The 18,348-nt window shown below is 47.1% G+C and overlaps 1 protein-coding gene across 6 annotated transcripts; it reads right to left on the bottom strand.

Moving 5' to 3' along the window:
- Positions 1-62: 62 nt before the first annotated feature.
- Positions 63-5,689, bottom strand: CD37 (CD37 molecule). Of its 6 annotated transcripts, XM_047835324.1 has the most exons (10): positions 5,182-5,471; positions 4,876-4,950; positions 4,694-4,766; positions 3,676-3,800; positions 3,506-3,580; positions 2,826-2,930; positions 1,922-2,158; positions 1,458-1,541; positions 384-451; positions 63-278 (listed from the first exon to the last, which is right to left on the bottom strand). In XM_047835324.1, exons 1-10 carry the CDS (start codon positions 5,242-5,244, stop codon positions 269-271), a joined length of 915 nt encoding a protein of 304 aa, XP_047691280.1. In that variant the 5' UTR covers positions 5,245-5,471; the 3' UTR covers positions 63-268. The 6 variants fall into 6 exon arrangements, with proteins under 6 accessions (XP_047691280.1, XP_047691282.1, XP_047691283.1 ...); XM_047835326.1 differs by lacking the exon at positions 5,182-5,471 and adding an exon at positions 5,587-5,689 and having other exon boundaries at positions 63-451; XM_047835327.1 differs by lacking the exon at positions 5,182-5,471 and adding an exon at positions 5,497-5,567 and having other exon boundaries at positions 63-451.
- Positions 5,690-18,348: the final 12,659 nt, after the last annotated feature.

The following is an 18,348-nucleotide window of genomic DNA, read 5'->3' as shown; positions in this document are numbered from 1 at the left end:
CTGTGTTGCCTCCCCTCACCCGCAAAGTGTGTTGGTTCGTGTTTTGACAGAGGATAAAACTATTTTACCAAAACGCAGGGGATTTATTTGGGGTTTGGGCGAAAAATAATCCTGTGGGAGGTGCGGTAGGCCAACACATGAGGCAAGGAAATGAGGTATCTTTGGGGGCAGGAAGCTGGTGACCAGAAGCCTCAGGTCCCGCGGGAGAGGTGACAGCAGATGGGCAGGCAGACATCTGGGTCCCCGGGGAAATGAGGAGGTTGAGGACTCAATGGTGGCTGGGGCGAAAGGGGTTGAACAAATATTTACACACCACAGGGAAGCCTCTGGGGCACTTGAAGGGGTCAGGGCGGGGCTTTGGGAAGGGCGGGGCCTAGAGGTACCGAGCAAGCCGGTCGTAGACTTGGTCCAGGTTTCTGCACAGGAATATGGAGAGCGTCATGAAGCTGAGCTATAGAGAAAGGAGACCTGGTCAGAGAGGTCCAGGGGATGTTGGCGAGGATGATGGGGGTAGGGAGGATGGGGGTCCCGAGGGAGAAAAAGGGGTGGGGCCAGGGGATAAAAATAAAGCAAGGAGATTTGGGTTGGGGGCGCGGTCATGGGGGGCGGAGAAGGGAGTAGAAGGTGGGTGGGGCTAGAGGGAGAGCTGGGCCAGGTTGTGAAAGATGGGATCAGGGATGGGAATTTGGAGGCTTGGGGTTAGTTACTAAAGACGCGAGGGAGAGAGGGAGGATGGGAAGAAGAATAGGGTGGGGTAGAGGTGCCCAGCTGCGTCTAGCGCAGGTTTGGAGTCTGGGAAGGAGTGCGATCCGGAGATAGCCCAGGGTACTTTATTCCGGAGGCTCATCTGTCTCCCCCTCTCCCTCGGCCGCTAGTTCCACCTCGACCTCCACCTCCACGCTCCCGTTCTCAGGTTGTTCCTCGTCTTGATCCCAAAGCGGCCAGGGCCCCAGGGCCATGGGCAGCTTGACCTGTGGGGACTTGTCCCCCCAGTTGGGACAGGCGTCCGCCATGCCCCAGCCACCCCAGAGACCGCCGCTACGCCCGCTGCTGCTCAGCACACCACAGCGCCCGCCGCCTCCGCCATCAGCCCTGGGACCAAGCCCGGGGCTCGAACCATAGGCGTCCGGCACCTGCAGCTGGCGCTCCCGGCAGAGCGCCCTACGCAGTAGTAGCAGGCTCAGCCCCGCCACACTCACCTGCAGGGAAAAGGGAGGAATATTGCAGCTAAGAGCAGAGTGCTAGAACGCCAAGGGAGGCGGGAACGCCTACTCCCTGCGTACAACCAATCAGGGCTCACAGAAGATAGGTCTTGTGCGGAGAGGCAGAAGAGCCTGGATTGGCTGAAGCTCTATCACGCCTGCACCTTTCCCGGAGAATGGGAAGGCGCGCAATTTGGGGGCGGAGCCATCTAGGGATTGTAGGGCTAATCGCAAATAGGGGCGGGACCAAATTACCTCAAGTAGACCGACGCCCAGACAAATGCCTACTATGGAGATGAGGTTGTTGTGCAACCACTTCTGGAGGCTCCGCGCGCAGCCCTAGGGATATAGGGAAAGGTTAAAGGTAGGGTCCTCTCTGGGATTCTCCCTCAACCCCGTGCACACTGTTTTCCTTAGCCCAGCCCTCACCTCTCTTTCAGGCACCACCCCGCATCCCTAGTTACTAGGGTTCTCTAGTCTCCACCTCGTCCGGTCCAACCCTCCTTTCAGCCAAGCTTTTTCTTTTAGGCCCCGCCCCGCAGACCACGCCCCTTCTGGGGAGCTCCGCCCCTCCTGTTGTGCCGCTTTCTCGTAGCCCCACCCTACTTGCAGACTCCTCCCAGGTCCTGCGGCCCCGCCTCCTGGGGAGCAAACCCCTCCCACAGCTCTACCCCCTCACCGGCCCCTCCCCTTCCTAGCCGGCTCCAAACCCTGCCCACCTCGCTGTAGATATCGCTGTTTGCAGGGACCAGGCAAAGGTCTGTACTGTGGCGGGGCCGCGCCAGTGGTCCCAGCCGGCTGAACTGGGGGAAGGAGAGTTTCTCGAAGATGGCGGAGTCGTTGCTCGCCGATGAATTATAGCAGGAGCAGGGCACGCGGTGCACCTCTGACTCGTTGCTGCTGAGGCTGGGGATACTGAACCAGTCCCGAGGAGAGTTCCAGCCGCAGCAGCGCAGCTAGAAGAGGGACAAGAGTCAGAGAGACGTGGACTGGAGGGATTCAAAATGATTTGGGCGTTCAGGGAACTGGGTGGTGTGCATGAGGTCATGTTGGGGAGCAGAGGGCCAAGTAATGGGTGTAGGTGATGGACCACACGCGGGCTAGGCTTGGGGACGTTAGAAGAACTTGGGGTTGGTGGAGACCAATCACGGGTGACATGGGGCTGTGGGAGGAGCTGCAGAATCACGCTGTGGATGGAAGATTGGGTGGGCGGTGCAATTCAACCTCAGGTGGGGAACAGGTGGATGGGAGGTCAGGGCCACGAGAGTGGCCAGAGTGAGTCTCACGTGGGCCGGGTCCTGTGAGGGCCAGAGTCACTCAGGGTTAGGGAGTGGGGTCACGCTAGGGCCTTGGGGCTGAGGGCGAATTCTTATCAGGGCACAAATCAGAGCCTCTCCAGGGTCTGGGAGCTGGGGGAAACGACCGCACAGGAGTCAGTCGAGTGGCCATCTGGGGACGGGGCCACGCAGTAGGTAGGGTGGATGGATAGGGTTACCCTTAGGGTCCTGGAGCTGGGCGCTCCGGCTTGGTCGGGGCGGAGTCTCCCTAGGACAGGGGACAGGGCTGTCAGAGTCCCAGACCTACAGGGAAGGATGCACGTCCGGGTAGGGGGGGCTCACCCACCTGGAACTGCACGTAGTCCCAGCTCTCCTCCGCCGCCGACTCCTCCGGGTGCGCGTGGTAGCGTTGGATGGTCTCCATCACGATATCCTTCACCCTCCGCTCCAGCTAAGAGGCTAAGAGTGAGGCCGGATCCCCACGCGCTTCCCCACCCCCAATTTGCCCCGACCCACTCCAGCCTCTTCTGGGCTTTCTCAGTCCCATGAGGTCCCTGAGCGTCTTAAGTTGGTCTCGATTTCTCACCCAATGGCTAGCTATGTATTTGTTCCTTAAAATCTCTGCCTATCATGTCTTTGTTTCTCCCACTGTCTCCCACGATCTCTCATTAGGTCTCTGCCTCTTTCTTGGAGCCTCTTCTTTCTCCGCCTGTTTTTCTCTCTCTCTCTTTTTTTTTTTTTCTATTTCCCTTTGGATCTCTCTCTTGCTATGTCTTTCTTCCTCCGTGCCTGTCATCCTCGTCGTTGAGTCTTCCTTCGACTCACCTCATCTCTATCTTCTTTGTGTCTGTCTCTGTGTCCCTATGTTTTTCCGTCTGCCTCTGCCTGTCACTATTATTTCTTTGTCCATGTCAGCTCTTGTCTACCTTTGTTTCCGTCTTTTTCAGCCCCCTCCCTCCCCCCCTCCCCCCACCCCGTCCCCCACAGGAGCTTGGGAGGAGTGGGGGGAGGGGAAGCCAAGCTCACCCGGGTCCGCTGAGTGGAGATGAGGATTCCTAGCGTGATCTGCATGGCAAACAGGAGCAGCAGTATCCCAAAATACTGGGGAGGGGGGGCAGCAGAGTGGGGGAGATCAGGCTGAGCCCCTTCCTTGGATGTGGGGCTCTATTGGAGGGGGGTGTGGGGAGGGCACTCACCAGGCCCAGCAGGCAGCGGAGCTCCTTCAGGGCCCCCACACAGCCCAGGAGAGCAAGACCCATGGTGAGAATTCCTGAGATGGCCAGGGCCTTGGACCAGATCTGCAGGGGCATGAAGGACAGGCCTGGGGGAGGTGAGAGGCAGTGACATTGGGCACGGTGCTCACAGCCCCAGGTAGCCCCATTCCCCACCCATGCAGCCACTCAACTGGGGAGCAGTATTGGGTGGGGGGGCTCTTTCTCTGCGTGTCTGTCCCTGCCACATGTTGAGTCTCTGTTCCTCTCCTTCTGGGATGCTATCTACCCCTCTCTCTGGCACTCTGTTCCTCCTGAGTCACCGTCCCCTCAACACCCTCTCTAGGTCTCTGTTCCCTTCTCTCTGGATCTCTGTTCCTTTCTCCCTGGTCATAGTCTCTCCCTCTTGCTCTCAGTCTCTCTTTCCTCCTTCAGCCCCTCCTCGCCCCCAAAAGTTTCAGTTCCATCACTTGGCAGTACATCTGTCACTTAGACCTCCCAAGGGGTAGGGGTGCATGATATCTATTTCTGAGTGCTATTTTCAGGGACACATGGGAGGCATGCGCTCAACGCAGTCCTCAGTACAGGGCACACACTTATTAAACGTGAGCTATCAGTATTTCGACTATCACTCCATTATTATTTTCCTACTATTATTATTATTATTATTAATGTTATATCTGCTCTTCCATTTCCTTGCTGCGTGACAGCCAGTAAGTGACGTCCCCTCCCTGAACCTCAAGAGAGGGGAAGGTTTGTGGGAGGATCTGATAAGGATCTGCACTACATCTAACACGTAGGAAGTGCCTGAGAAATGGCTGTTATCATTTTTATTAGTATTCATATGCACAACTCATTTGCCAGAGGAAGGCACTGAGACTAAGAGCAGTGGGCAGGCTGTGAAGCAGAGTCTGGGACAAGGGAGACCCCGGGATGTCACTTAGGGGCAGACCGGGTCACACTTGCTCCAGGAGGCCCCTCCCAGGAGCCCTGGCCCCCTCACCTACAAAGGACACGAAGCTGGTCTTGTCAATGAGTATCCAGATGCCAAAGCAGAAAATAAGGCTGCCTAGGACCTGGAGGGAGGAGATGAGAATATGGCGGTGGGCAAAGGAGGGGGGATATCAGGTCAGGTGGCTGTGGCAGGGGCTGGGGCCTGGGCTGGGTAGCCATGTGGCAACTCACGAAGAAGAAGAGGTTGAAAACGAAGAGGAGGTACTTGATGAGGCTGAGGCAGCTGTCCTGGGCCGACATCTTCGCCTAGAGGGGTGGGTAGCCAGAGGGGAGGGACCGAACAGAAGAGGTGTTAGCAGTGGAGGAGAAGGGCAGAAAGAGGCTGTGAGAGAGGGGGAGGGAGAAAGGAAGAACACCGAGAAAGAGGAAGTTCCAGAGGTGGAGCCCCGCCCCCTCCCTCTACACCCTCGAGGTGGCTTTCTCGTCTATCTGGGCCCCTGTCGCCTTCATCTGCCCCACTCAGACACACACCAGTACCTGAGGGGCCTTGGGATTTGTGGGCACCAAGGACACGTTGGGTAGTTCCTCCCAGGTCTCCATGGCTCAGGCTGGGGACCCGCAGGGACTCCTGATCTACTTGCACCCACCTACTCTGGGCCCCGGGGCCCCAGGCCGGCCCTGGACAGCAGCCGACCTCACAGACACTCTGACCTCACTGCCTGCTAAGCTTTGCCATCTCTGCATCCATCTCTGTCCCCTCTTCCTGGCCCTCTGTCTCTGGTCCTCCCTTCTCTGGGTCTCTGTCCTCTCTCTGGGTCTCTGGTGTCCCTCCCCCAACACCTCCCACCTCACCTTCCCCGCATCGACCCTCTCCCTCTCTGGGTTTCTGGCCCCTTCTCTCAGCACGCCTGTCTTTTCTCTGCTTATGCCCCATCCCCGCACCTTGTCATGGCCTCTCTCTCAGAGTCTGCATCCGGTTCTTGACAACAAATGTACACCACGCTGTTCCCATATGCTGGGGAAGGGGCTGGGCACCCGGGGGAAGTGAAAGTGCTTCAGTGCCCCACGTGGGAAGGTCCCTGGGAGTGAGGGGGTGGCCTGGCTGTGCCAAAACACCCAGAGAGGAAGCTGGGTCTCTGCAGTACTTCCTGCTTCTGCAGTGGGGCCCCAGCAGGGTGAGGCTGGGGAGGAGTCCGGATTGAATCTGTGACCTTGGCAGTTAGATCGAGGTCTGCTGTACTTGATGGTCTCCAGCCTCTGTAGTCTCTCCTGTTGGCCCCCACTCTTGTCAAATCGGATTTCCACCGTTGGGGATGTTCCTACCTCTTGACGTCCATCCAGGCCCTGGGAAACCCGCCCCTCTTAGAGACCTAACACCCTCTCTTTCTGAGAGATCTCATCTACCATTTTTTTTTTAAGGCTCCAAATGCAATTTATTTTCTTATTAATGTTATCAAAAATCAATTCATGTTAATAGTATTCTGATTTTTGGCTCTGGACTTTCTTTTTCTCTTTCCAGTGTTATTGAGGGATAATTGACAATTGCAATTGTATGTTATTTCAAGTGTCCAACATGATGATTTGATCTACATATGCATTGTGGAATGATTGCCAAGATCAGGATAACATTTTGATCATCTCACATAGTTAACTATTTTTATTTTTTTGGTGGTGGTGAGAACACTTAATAGGTATTCTCAGCAACTTTCCAGTTTACAATACTGGATAATTATCTATAATCGCCACCTGTATATTAGATCCTCAGAATGTATTCTTTTTTTTTTATGTTTATTTACTTGAGAGAGAGTGAGAGTGAGAGAGAGAGAGAGAGAGAGAGAGAGAGAGAGAGCGAGCAGGGGAGGGGCAGAGGGAGAGGGAGAGAGAATCCTAAACAGGCTCCAGGTTGCCAGCGCAGAACCCTATGTGGAGCTCGACCTCATGAACCTTGAGATCATGACCTGAGTGAAATCAAGAGTCAGATGCTTAACCAACTGAGCCCCCAAGGCACCCCTGAATGTATTCTTTTAACTGAAAGTGTGTACCCTTTGATCCACATCCCCCCATTTCCCCTATTCCCCAGAGCGTGATGGTCAGGACTCTATTCTCTGTTTCTATGAAATTCTCCCCCTACCCTGTTTTTTAAATTTTTTAAATTATGTTTCTTTATTTTTGAGAGGCAGAGAGAGACAGAGTGCGGGCGGGGAAAGGGCGGGGGGGGGGGGGGGGGGGGACACAGAATCAGAAGCAGGCTCCAGGCTCTGAGCTGTCAGCACAGAGCCCGATGCGGGGCTCGAACCCACAAACCAGGAGATCATGACCTGAGCCGAAGTCGGATGCTCAACTGACTGAGCCACTCAGGCGCCCCTCCCCCTGCCCCGTTTTTAAAATAAGATTCCACTCCCTCTGTCTCTGCCCCTCCCCTGTTCATGTTCTGTCTCTCTCTGTCTCAAAAATAAATAAACGTTGAAAAAAAAAAAAGGGGGCGCCTGGGTGGCTTGGTCGGTTAGACGTCCAACTTCGGCTCAGGTCATGATCTCACGGCCCGTGAGTTCGAGCCCCGCATCGGGCTCTGTGCTGACCGCTCAGAGCCTGCAGCCCGTTTCGGATTCTGTGTCTCCTTCTGTCTCTGCCCCTCCCCTGTTCATGCTCTGTCTCTCTCTGTCTCAAAAATAAATAAACGTTGAAAAAAAAATTTAAAAAAATAAGTAAAATAAGATTCCACATTTCAATGATACCATGAAGTCTTTCTCTGTCTGGCTAATTTCACTTAGCATAATGCCCTCCAGGTTCATCCATGTTTTATATATATATATATATATATATATATATATATATATATATATATATATATATAGTTGACCTTATATGTGTGGGTATACTTCCTTATTACATTGGTTTATGTGCCTGTTTGTATACCATTTTTTTAAGTTTATTTATTTATTTTGAGAGACAGAGAATGTGCACCAGTGGGGGAGGGCCAGAGAGAGAGAGAGAGAGAGAGAGAGAGAGAGAGAGAGAGAAGCCTAAGCAGGCTCCATGCCCAGTGTGGAGCCCTACATGGGGCTCCATCCCACAAACCGTGAGATCATGACTGAGCTGAAATCAAGAGTCAGCACTTAACCGACTGAGCCATCCAGGCATCCTATACCATTTGTTTTGATTACTATAATTTTGTCATATAGTTTGAAACCAAGAAGTGTGATGCCTCCAACTTTGTTCTTCTTTCTCAATATTCTTTTGGCTATTTCTTTTTCCTTCTTACTGTTGTTATTTACCTTTTCTAAATTAATTAATTAATTTATTGTTTAGTTTATATCCAAGTTAGTTAGCATATAGTGCAAAAATGACTTCAGGAGTAGATTCCTTAATGCCCCGTCCCCATTTAGCCCATCCTCCCTCCCACAACCCCTCCAGTAACCCTCTGTTTGTTCTCCATATTTAAGAGTCTCTTATGTTTTGTCCCCCTCCCTGTTTTTATATTATTTTTGCTTCCCTTCCCTTATGTTCATCTGTTTAGTATCTTAAATTACTCATATCAGTGGAGTCATGTGATATTTGTCTTTCTCTGACTAATTTCGCTTAGCATAATACTCTCCAGTTCCATCCGTGTAGTTGTAAATGGCAAGATTTCATTCTTTTTGATTGCTGAGTAATACTCCATTGTGTATGTATGTGTGTGTATGTGTATACATATATATATATATATGTATGTATACATATATATATATATGTATGTATATGTATGTATACATATACACATATATACATACCACGTCTTCTTTATCCATTCATCCATCGATGGACATTTGGGCTCTTTCCATATTTTGGCTATTGTTGATAGTGCTGCTGTAAACATGGGGGTGCATGTGTCCCTTCGAAACAGCACACCTGTATGTATCCCTTGGATAAATGCCTAGTACTGCAGTTGCTGGGTCATAGGGTAGTTCTACTTTTAGCTTTTTGAGGAACTTCCATACTGTTTTCCAGAGTGGCTGCACCAGTTTGCATTCCCATCAACAATGCAAAAGAGATCCTCTTTCTCTGCATCTTTGCCAACATCTGTTGTTGCCTGAGTTGTTAATGTTAGCCATTCTGACAGGTGTAAGGTGGTATCTCATTGTGGTTTTGATCTGTATTTCCCTGATGATGAGTGATGTTGAGCATTTTTTCATGTGTTGGTTGGCCATCTGGCTGTCTTTTTTGGAGAAGTATCTATTCATGTCTTTTGCCCATTTCTTCACTGGATTCTTTGTTTTTGGGTGTTGAGTTTGATAAGTTCTTTTTTTTTTTTTTTTTTTTTTTTTTAAATTTTTTTTTTCAACGTTTATTTATTTTTGGGACAGAGAGAGACAGAGCATGAACGGGCGAGGGGCAGAGAGAGAGGGAGACACAGAATCGGAAACAGGCTCCAGGCTCTGAGCCATCAGCCCAGAGCCTGACGCAGGGCTCGAACTCACGGACCGCGAGATCGTGACCTGGCTGAAGTCGGACGCTTAACCGACTGCGCCACCCAGGCGCCCCGATAAGTTCTTTATAGATTTTGGATACTAATCCTTTATCTGATACGTCATTTGCAAGTATCTTCTCCCATTCTGTCGGTTGCCTTTTAGTTTTGCTGATTGTTTCCTTCACTGTGCAGAAGCTTTTTATTTTGATGAGGTCCCAATAGTTCATTTTTGCTTTTTTTTCCCCTTGCCTCTGAAGACATGTTGAGTAAGAAGTTGCTGTGGCCGAGGTCAAAGAGGTTTTTGTCTGTTTTCTCCTCTAGGATTTTGATGGCTTCCTGTCTTACATTTAGGTCTTTCATCCATTTTGGTTTATTTTTGGTGTATGGTGTAAGAAAGTGGTCCAGGTTCATTTTTCTGCATGTTGCTGTCCAGTTTTCCCAGCACCATTTGCTAAAGAGACTGTCTTTATTCCATTGGATATTCTTTCCTGTTCTGTCAAAGATTAGTTGGCCATACATTTGTGGGCCCATTTCTGGGTTCTCTATTCTGTTCCATTGATCTGAGTGTCTGTTTTTTGTGCCAGTACCATACTCGTAATGATTACAGCTTTGTAATACAGCTTGAAATCCGGGATTGTGATGCCTCCAGCTTTGGTTTTCTTTTTCAAGATTGCTTTGGCTATTCGGGGTCTTTTTGCTTCCATACAAATTTAAGATTGTTTGTTCTAGCGCTGTGAAGAATGCTGGTGTTATTTTGATAGGGATTGCATTGAATATGTATACTGCTTTGGGTAGTATTGACATTTTAACAATGTTTGTTCTTCCAATCCAGGAGCATGGAATATTTTTCCATTTTTTGGTATCTTCTTGAACTTCTTTCATAAGCTTTCTCTAGTTTTCAATGTATAGATTTTTCACCTCTTTGGTTATGTTTATTCCTAGATATTAAACAAAATTTTTTTTAATGTTTATTTATTTTTGAGAGAGAAGGAGAAACAGAGTGTGAGTAGGGCAGGGGCAGAGAGAGAGGGAGCCACGGAATCCGAGGCAGGCTCCAGGCCCTGAGCCGTCAGCACAGAGCCTGATGTGGGCCTCGAACCCACAAACTGTGAGATCATGACCTGAGCCGAAGTGGGACGCCCAACCGACTGAGCCACCCAGGCGCCCCTATTCCTAGGTATTTTATGGTTTTTGGTTATTTACTTTTGAGAGAGCAAGAGTGCGAGTGAGGGAGGGGCAGAGAGAGAGGGGGACATAGGATCCAAAGTAGGCTCTGTGCTGACCACAGAGAGCCCGATGTGGGACTTGAACCTATGAACCATAAGATCATGCCACGAGCTGAAGCTGGACTCTCAACTGACTGAGACACCCAGGCACCCCTCTTTTTGGCTATTTCGAGGTCTTTTGTAGTTCTGTACAAATTTTGGGACAGTTTTTCCTACTTCCATGAAAAATGCCAATAGAATTAAAAAAATTTCTTTTAAACATTTATTTATTATTGAGAGACAGAGCATGAGCAGGGGAGGGGCAGAGAGAGAGGGAGACACAGAATCCAAAGCAGGCTCCAGGCTCTGAGCTGTCAGCACAGAGCCCGACGTGGGGCTTGAACTCACAAATCGCAAGATCATGACCCGAGCCAAAGTTGGATGCCCAACCGACTGAGCCACTCAGGTGCCCCTAGAATTTTGATAGGGATTGCACTGAGTCTGTAGGTTGCTTTGGATACTATGGACATTTTCACAATATTGATTCTTCCTAGCCAAGAACACAGGATGTCTTTCCATTTCTTTTTTTTTTTTTTAATTTCTTTCATTGGTATCTTATAGTTTTCACCTCCTTATTGAAATTTATTCCTAGGTATTTTATTATTTTGATGCTGCTGTAAATGGTTTTGCTTTCTTCTCTTTCAGATAGTGTGTTGTTAATGTATAGACATGCAACTGACTTCTGTATTTTGATTTTATATTCTGTAACTTTACTGAATTTATTAGTTATAACAGCTTTTTGTTGGAGTCTTAGGGTTTCTTATATAAGATTATGTTGTCTGCAAACATAAACTTTTCCTCCTTTCTGATTTGGATGACTTTTATTTCTTTTTCTTGCCTAATTGCTATGGCTAGGATTTCTGGTATTATGTTGAATAGAGGTGACAAGAGTGGGCATTTTTGTATTGTTTCTGATCTTAGAGGAAAAACTTTTGACTTTTATTTATTTTTTTATTTAAAAAAATTTTTTTTCAACGTTTATTTATTTTTGGGACAGAGAGAGACAGAGCATGAACGGGGGAGGGGCAGAGAGAGAGGGAGACACAGAATCAGAAACAGGCTCCAGGCTCTGAGCCATCAGCCCAGAGCCCCATGCAGGGCTCAAACTCACAGACCGCGAGATCGTGACCTGGCTGAAGTCGGACGCTTAACCGACTACGCCACCCAGGCGCCCCAAACTTTTGACTTTTAACACTGAGTATAATGTTAGCTGTGGGCTAGTTACATGTGGCCTTTATTATGTTTAAAAAAATTGTTTTTTAGGTTTATTTATTTTGAGAGAGGGAGAAAGGCAGAGAAAGAGGGAGAGACTCCAAAGCAGGCTTTGTGCTGTCAGCATGGAGCCTAACATGGGGCTTGATCTCACAAACCGTGAGATCATGACCTGAGCTGAAATCAAGAGTTAGATACTCGACTGAGCCACCCAGGTGTCCTTAGCCTTTATTATGCTGAGGTACATTCCTTTTATACCTAATATGTTGAGGATTTTTATCATTAAGGGATGTTGAATTTTGTCAAATGCTTTTTCTGCATCTATTGAAATTATCATGTGATGTTTATTTTTCATTCTGTTAACATAGTACATCACATGTGTTGATTTACCTATGTTGAACCATATGTATGTTGCATCCCAGTCATAAATCCCACTTGATCATGGTGTGTGAGCCTTTTAATGTGGTGTTGAGTTCAGTTTACTGGTATTTTGTTGTGGACTTTTGTATCTATGTTCACCAGGGATACTGGACTATAATCTTCTTTTCTTGCAGGGTCCTTGTCTAGCTTTGGTAAAGCTGGCCTCGTAAAATGAGTCTTGAAATATCCTTTCCTCTTGAATTTTTGAGAAGAATTTGAGAATGATTGTTGTTAATTCTTCCTTAAAATGTTTGGTAGAATTCACCCATAAAGCCATCTGGTCCTGTACTCTTATTTGTTGGGGGCTGAATCAATCTCCTTGCTCATTATTTGTCTGTTCAGATTTACTGCACGATTCAGTCTTTGTAAGATGTGTATTTCTAGCAATGTATCCATTTCTTCTAAGTTATCTAATTTATTGGCATATAATTGTTCATCCTAATCTTTTATGATCATTTGTATTTCAGGGGTTTCAGTTATTAAATCTCCTCTTTATTTATAATTTTGTTAATTTGAGTCATTTGTCTTTTTTGTCTTAGCTAAAGATTTTTCAACTTTTGCAGCACGTGGGTGGCTCAGTTGGTTAAGTGTCGGACTTAGGCTCAGGTCATGATCTCACAGTTCATGAGTTTAGGCCCCACATCAGGCTCTCTGCTGTCAGTGCAGAGCCCACTTGGGATCCTTTGTCTGCCTCTCTCCGCCCCTCCCCACTCACGCTCTCTCTCAAAAATAAATAGACATTAAGAAAAAAAGATTTTTCAATTTTCTGTCTTCAAAAAACCAAATCTTAGTTTAATTGATCCTTTAAATCGTCTTTCTAGTCTCTATTTCATTTATTTCTGCTGTAATCACTATTATGCCACCTTCGTGCTGAGTTTGTTCTTGTTTCAGTTCCTTGAGGTGTAATGTTAGAACACAGATGCAAAAATCCTCAACAAAATACAGTACTAGCAAACTGACTTCACTCTTTTTCATTCTTATTTCTCTTTCTCTCTCTCTTTTTTTCTCCTCTGACTAGATAACATCAAGAGGTATGTCTTCAAGTTCACAGATTCCTTCTACCTTGGTGGACCAACCCTGGGTGATGCCCTCATTCCCATACAGCCCATCAGTTCCTAAGCCAATACATCCTGTGTCTTGATTCTCTACGTTCTCTCCTTCTCTCTGTCCTCATTGCTTGGGCTGGCTCAGGACTTGTGCTTTCCCATCTGGACCCAGACCTCAGCCTCCTCCATTCTCTTAGTCTCTCCCCTCCAGTCCACTCCCTACGTGGCCTGAGAGGATCTTTTGAAGCCCAGACCTGGATTATACAGCCCTATGTCCACATCTGTTAGGACACAGATTTACCACCCCTCATCCCTCAGCAACTCTTCTAAGCCATCATTAAATCTTCTGTGCTCTACTACTAATATACAGTTCAAATTCACTCACTTCTCTCCAAGGCCACTATCCTAATCCAGGCTGTATTATTTTCCATACAAATAATTACAATTGCGTCTCTATTGATTGTAGGGTGTGGATGGTGACACCCTGCCCCTGCCCCTAAAAAGATATGTGCATGCTGGGGCATCTGGGTGACTTAGTCGGTTGAGCATCCAGCTTTGGCTCAGGTCATGATCTCACGGTTCCTGAGTTCAAGTCCCTCATCGGGTTCTCTACTGTCAGTGCAGTGCCTGCTTTGGATCCTCTGTCCCTCTCTCTCTGCACCTCCCCCACTCATGCTTGCTCTCTCTCCAAAATGAATAAACATTAAAAAAAAAAAATAAAGACATGTCCATGCCAAAGCAATACTGAAAAAGAAGAACAAAACTGGAGGTATCATAACCCCCGATTTCAAGATACACTACAAAGCTGTAGTAATCAAAACAGTGTGGTAGTGGCACAAAAATAGACACATAGAGCAATGGAACAGAACAGAGCGCCCAGAAATAAACCCACGATTATATGATCACTTAATGTTTGACCAAAGAGGCAAGAATATACAGTGGGAAAAAAGACAAATGGTCCAGGAAAAACTGGACCACTTTCTCCCTCCATACACAAAAATAAACTCAAAATGGATTAAAGACCTAAACGTGAGATCTGAAACCATAAAAATCCTAGAAAAGGACACAGGAAGTAATTTCTCTGACATGAGCCATAGCAACATTTTCCTAGATATGTCTCCTGAGGCAAGGGAAACAAAAGCAAAAATAAACTACTGCTACTACATCAAAATGAAAGGCTTCTGTAGAGCAATGGAAACAACCAACAAAACTGAAAGACAACCTACTGAATGGGGGAAGATATTTGCAAATGACATTATCTGGTGAAGGGTTAGTATCCAAAATATATAAAGGACTTCTATAACTCAATAAAAAAAAACCCCAAAAAAATAAAAACAAAAAAACACCCCAAAACAGAACAAAAAAAAAAAAAAATTAATCCAAACGCAGAAGACATGAACAGATACTTCTCCAAAGAAGACATATAGATGGCCAGCAGATACATTAAAAGATGCTCAACATCACTGATAATTAGGGAAATGCAAATCAAAACCGCAATGAGATATCACACCTGTCAGAATGGCTAAAATTAAAAACACAAGAAACGACAAGTGTTGATGAGGATGTGGAGAAAAAGAAAACTTTGTGCACTGTTGGTGGGAATGCAAACTGATGCAGCCACTGGGGAAAACGGTATGGAGGTTCCTCAAAACCAAAACCAAAAACAGAATTACCATATGATCCAGCAATTCCACTACCAGGTATTTACCCCAAAGAATACTAAAAACACTAATTTGAAGAGATACATGCATCATTACATTTATTGCAGCATTATTTACAATAGCCAGATTATGGAAGCAGCCGAAGTGTCAATTGATAAATGAATGGAAAAAGGAGATGTGAGATATGTATACAATGGAATATTACTCAGCCATAAAAAAGAATGGAATCTTGCTATTAGCAATGACATGGATGGATCTACAGGATATAACACTAAGTGAAATAAGTCAGAGAACGACATAGTTGCTCATATATGGAATTTAAGAAACAAATGAACAAAGAAAAAAAAGAGACAACTCAAAAAATAGACCCCAAATAATAGAGAACAAACTTATGGTCACCAGAGGAGATCTGGGCAGGGGGATGGGTAAAACAGGTGGAGATGATTAAGAGTACACTTATGATGTGGGGCACCCGGGGGGCTCAGTCGGTTGGGCATCCGATCATGATCTCATTGCTTTTTGGGTTCGAGCCCTGCGTGGGGCTCTGTGCTGACAGCTCAGAGCCTGAAGCCTGCTTTGGATTCTGTGTCTCCCTTTCTCTGCCCCTCCCCAACTTGTACTCTGTCTTTCTCTCAAAAATAAAAAAACATAAAAAAACAAAAAAGAGTACACTTATGATGAGCACTGAGTAATGTATAAAATTGTTGAATCGCTACATTGTACGTTTGAAACTAATATAACACTGTATGTTACTTACCCTAGAATAGAAAAAAAAGGATATGTCCATGTCCTGGAATCTGTGAATGTGACCTTATCTGGCAAAAAGGGTTTTTCAGACGTAATTAAGGATCTCGACATGAGATCAACCAGCATTATCTGAGGGGGCCCTAAATAAATCTAATGGTGAGTGTCTTATACTGTAAGAGACACACAGGAGAAGACAGAGAGATGAGAATGCCAGGTGAAGGAAGAGGCAGAGATTGGAATTATTCAGCTGCAAGTTATTTTAGGAAACTCTTTGACTATGGCTCATGATTTGGCCTTAGTCCAGGGAACGTAAGAAATTTGGGGTTTATTTGGATCCTCAGAAAGACTTAACTTGAAAAGGGGCAGGGTTTCATAGGTTCAGGAGAGGAGGTGGAGAGAGTTTTGGAGGAAAAGGGAAGTTTGGTGAAAGGATTAGAACCAGGGAGCAGGGGGGACAAAGGAGGTGAGGACTGTGCAGGGGAAGATGGCACCGGAGGCAAGGCCTGAGAGCAAGGTGGATGCTATGTATTATAGAGACAAAGAAGGGCGGGGAGGAGGAGAGGAGGTAAAGAGGCCTTAGAAGACATTCTGACTTCTTTCAATTGTTTAGTTGCCTCATTTAATTTAGAAGTAGTACTTTGTGATGTGATTTGAAGTTTGGGTTAGAGAGCGAACAGCCAAGAATTGTTGACGTATTTTTGGTGCAAAAAGGTGATTGTATTCCAGCACGGGGATAGGACCCGTGGGCAAAAAGGACTGCTTTGGGATTGTGAAGAGGGACTGATTATATGCTTTTTAATTAGTGGGGTTTAAGGATTGCGTAAGTCTCTAAGGAATTTGGAAGCACGGCTTTCAGGATCTTGAGGGGCTAGCTGCCGTTAAGATAAGGTTACTTTTACTCTTTAAAAAAAAATTTTTTTTTAATGTTTACTTATTTTTGAGAGAGAGAGAGAGAGAGAGGCAGGCAGATACAGAATCTGAAACAGGCTCCAGGCTCCGAGCTGTCAGCACAGAGCCTGATGCGGGGCTGGAACTCAAGGACTTCAAGATCATGGCCTGAGCCAAAGTCGGACACTCAACCGACTGAGCCACCCAGGCGCCCCTACTTTTGGTCTTTAATAAAACATACACATTAAGGCATTAAGGCAGCCATGAGTTCCTTGAGGAATGTCATGCTCTGTATGTTTCAGGTATCTATCAGTGGGCTGCAAGCTGTAAGGAAACTTAGCTTTGGCTACATTTCTCTCATCTTTGTTCATTTTACAAAGAGGTAAACAGACTCCTGAAAACATCTGCAAGCCTCAAGGTACTGTTTACAATAGGCATCCCATACAGGTTTTTGCTTCTTTTGCAGCTGTAGCTCTCCAATTTAATTTTGAATAATAAAAAAAGTTTGGAGAGATCAGAATTTCCCCATGATTGCCATTGGGAGTTCTAAAATACTTTCTGTCAAGTCGTTCCATTTCCTTGTAAGTGTGCTAAAAAACCTACCAGAGTCCCAGAAGGGGCAGGGCGACCTCAGAGCGTTTTGATGCCTGGGAACCCCAGTTCCTAGAGGTTTCTCTTTAGAGCAAAGAGAACAATTCCTAGATGGCACAGTTGGAATAAGAACAGCCCAGTTCCAAACAGGAGGGGAATGAAGTCCCAAAGAGTAGTCTCAGGGAGGACAAAGCCTTAAAACAGATGCCCAAATAAAGCCTGGAGTGCTCAAATCACGTAGAGTGAAGTTGAAATCCAGGAGAAAACACCTTCAAACTCCCGGGTCATCAAGAAAGCAGTAAGCTCAGGGGCGCCTGGGTGACTCAGTCGGTTAAGCATCCTCCTCCTGGTTTCCACTCAGGTCTGTGAGTTGAGCCCCATGTCCAGCTCTGTGCTGCCAGCTCTGTGCTGCTTGGGCTGTCTCCCTCTCTCTCTGCTCCTCCCTCACTTGCGCTGCTGTCTCTGTCTCTCTCAAAATAAATAAATACACTTAAAAATATCTAACATAAACAAAACTTATCAGTTATTTTACCAGCAAAAGTGAGTTGTTATTGGTCCCTCCCCCCCCCCCCCCCCCCCGAGGAATAATAGAGAATTGCAATTCAGGACAGGCAAGTTAGGGCAAAACCACAGTCAAGTCCAAGAAAAAAGGAGAAAACTACTCTTTGATAGAGGAAGGCGGGGAGCTGGGAGGGCTTTTGTAAATAAAAGTCTATTGGCATGAACCGGGAGTCTGAAGTGTAGGGACTTCGCATTGGCTGAGCGAGTTGTGAAAGTCTCTCATTGGCTGGGGTGTTGCTGGGTAGGAAAAAAAACTTTCTTCCTCCTGGTGAGATAGTACAGTAGTCACTGCCAAGGTAGGTTTCTTCCTGTCGGGTCTGCAATTGACTGGAGTGGTAGGGTGTGAGAGCTCCCCTTGCTGGCCCCCAGACTCAATTTTAGAGAGGCTACCCTTCATTAATATTTCACGTCTGCAATCCCAGTAGGTTTCTGAGCTCTCTGAAGGCAAGGTCCGTGTCTGTCCTGTTGGACACAGATTTAAGCTTTGGATAGTTGTAGGGGAAGCTTAACTAAACACCATAAGTTTGAAAGCAAGAGAAATGACTGGGAAGAACAAGCTTTCCACCTCACCCACATCGCCACCTCTCAGGGGTGTGGAAGCAAAGTTCATGCTCCAGACTCGGGATACGGCTAAAAGCTTGGCGTCAGCACCACGCGCAGTGGGGAGAGCGTTGGGTGTCTGGTCCAAAGCGGGAAGAGACGAAGGCGGGCAGGCCAGGATGCTCGCGAAGGAAACCGAGTGGGGAAGCGGCTGGAGGGCGCGCGGGTGAGCGCGCGTGCGCAGTGCAGGAGGGCGTGTTAAGAGTTTCGGAGCGGAATCCTTCGCGGGGTCGGGGGGCGGGTCGGGGGGCGGGCGCATGCGCAGA

Source organism: Prionailurus viverrinus, chromosome E2 (assembly GCF_022837055.1).
Source record: "Prionailurus viverrinus isolate Anna chromosome E2, UM_Priviv_1.0, whole genome shotgun sequence".
NCBI lineage: Eukaryota > Metazoa > Chordata > Mammalia > Carnivora > Felidae > Prionailurus > Prionailurus viverrinus.
This window is presented reverse-complemented; position numbering and strand designations above follow the sequence as displayed.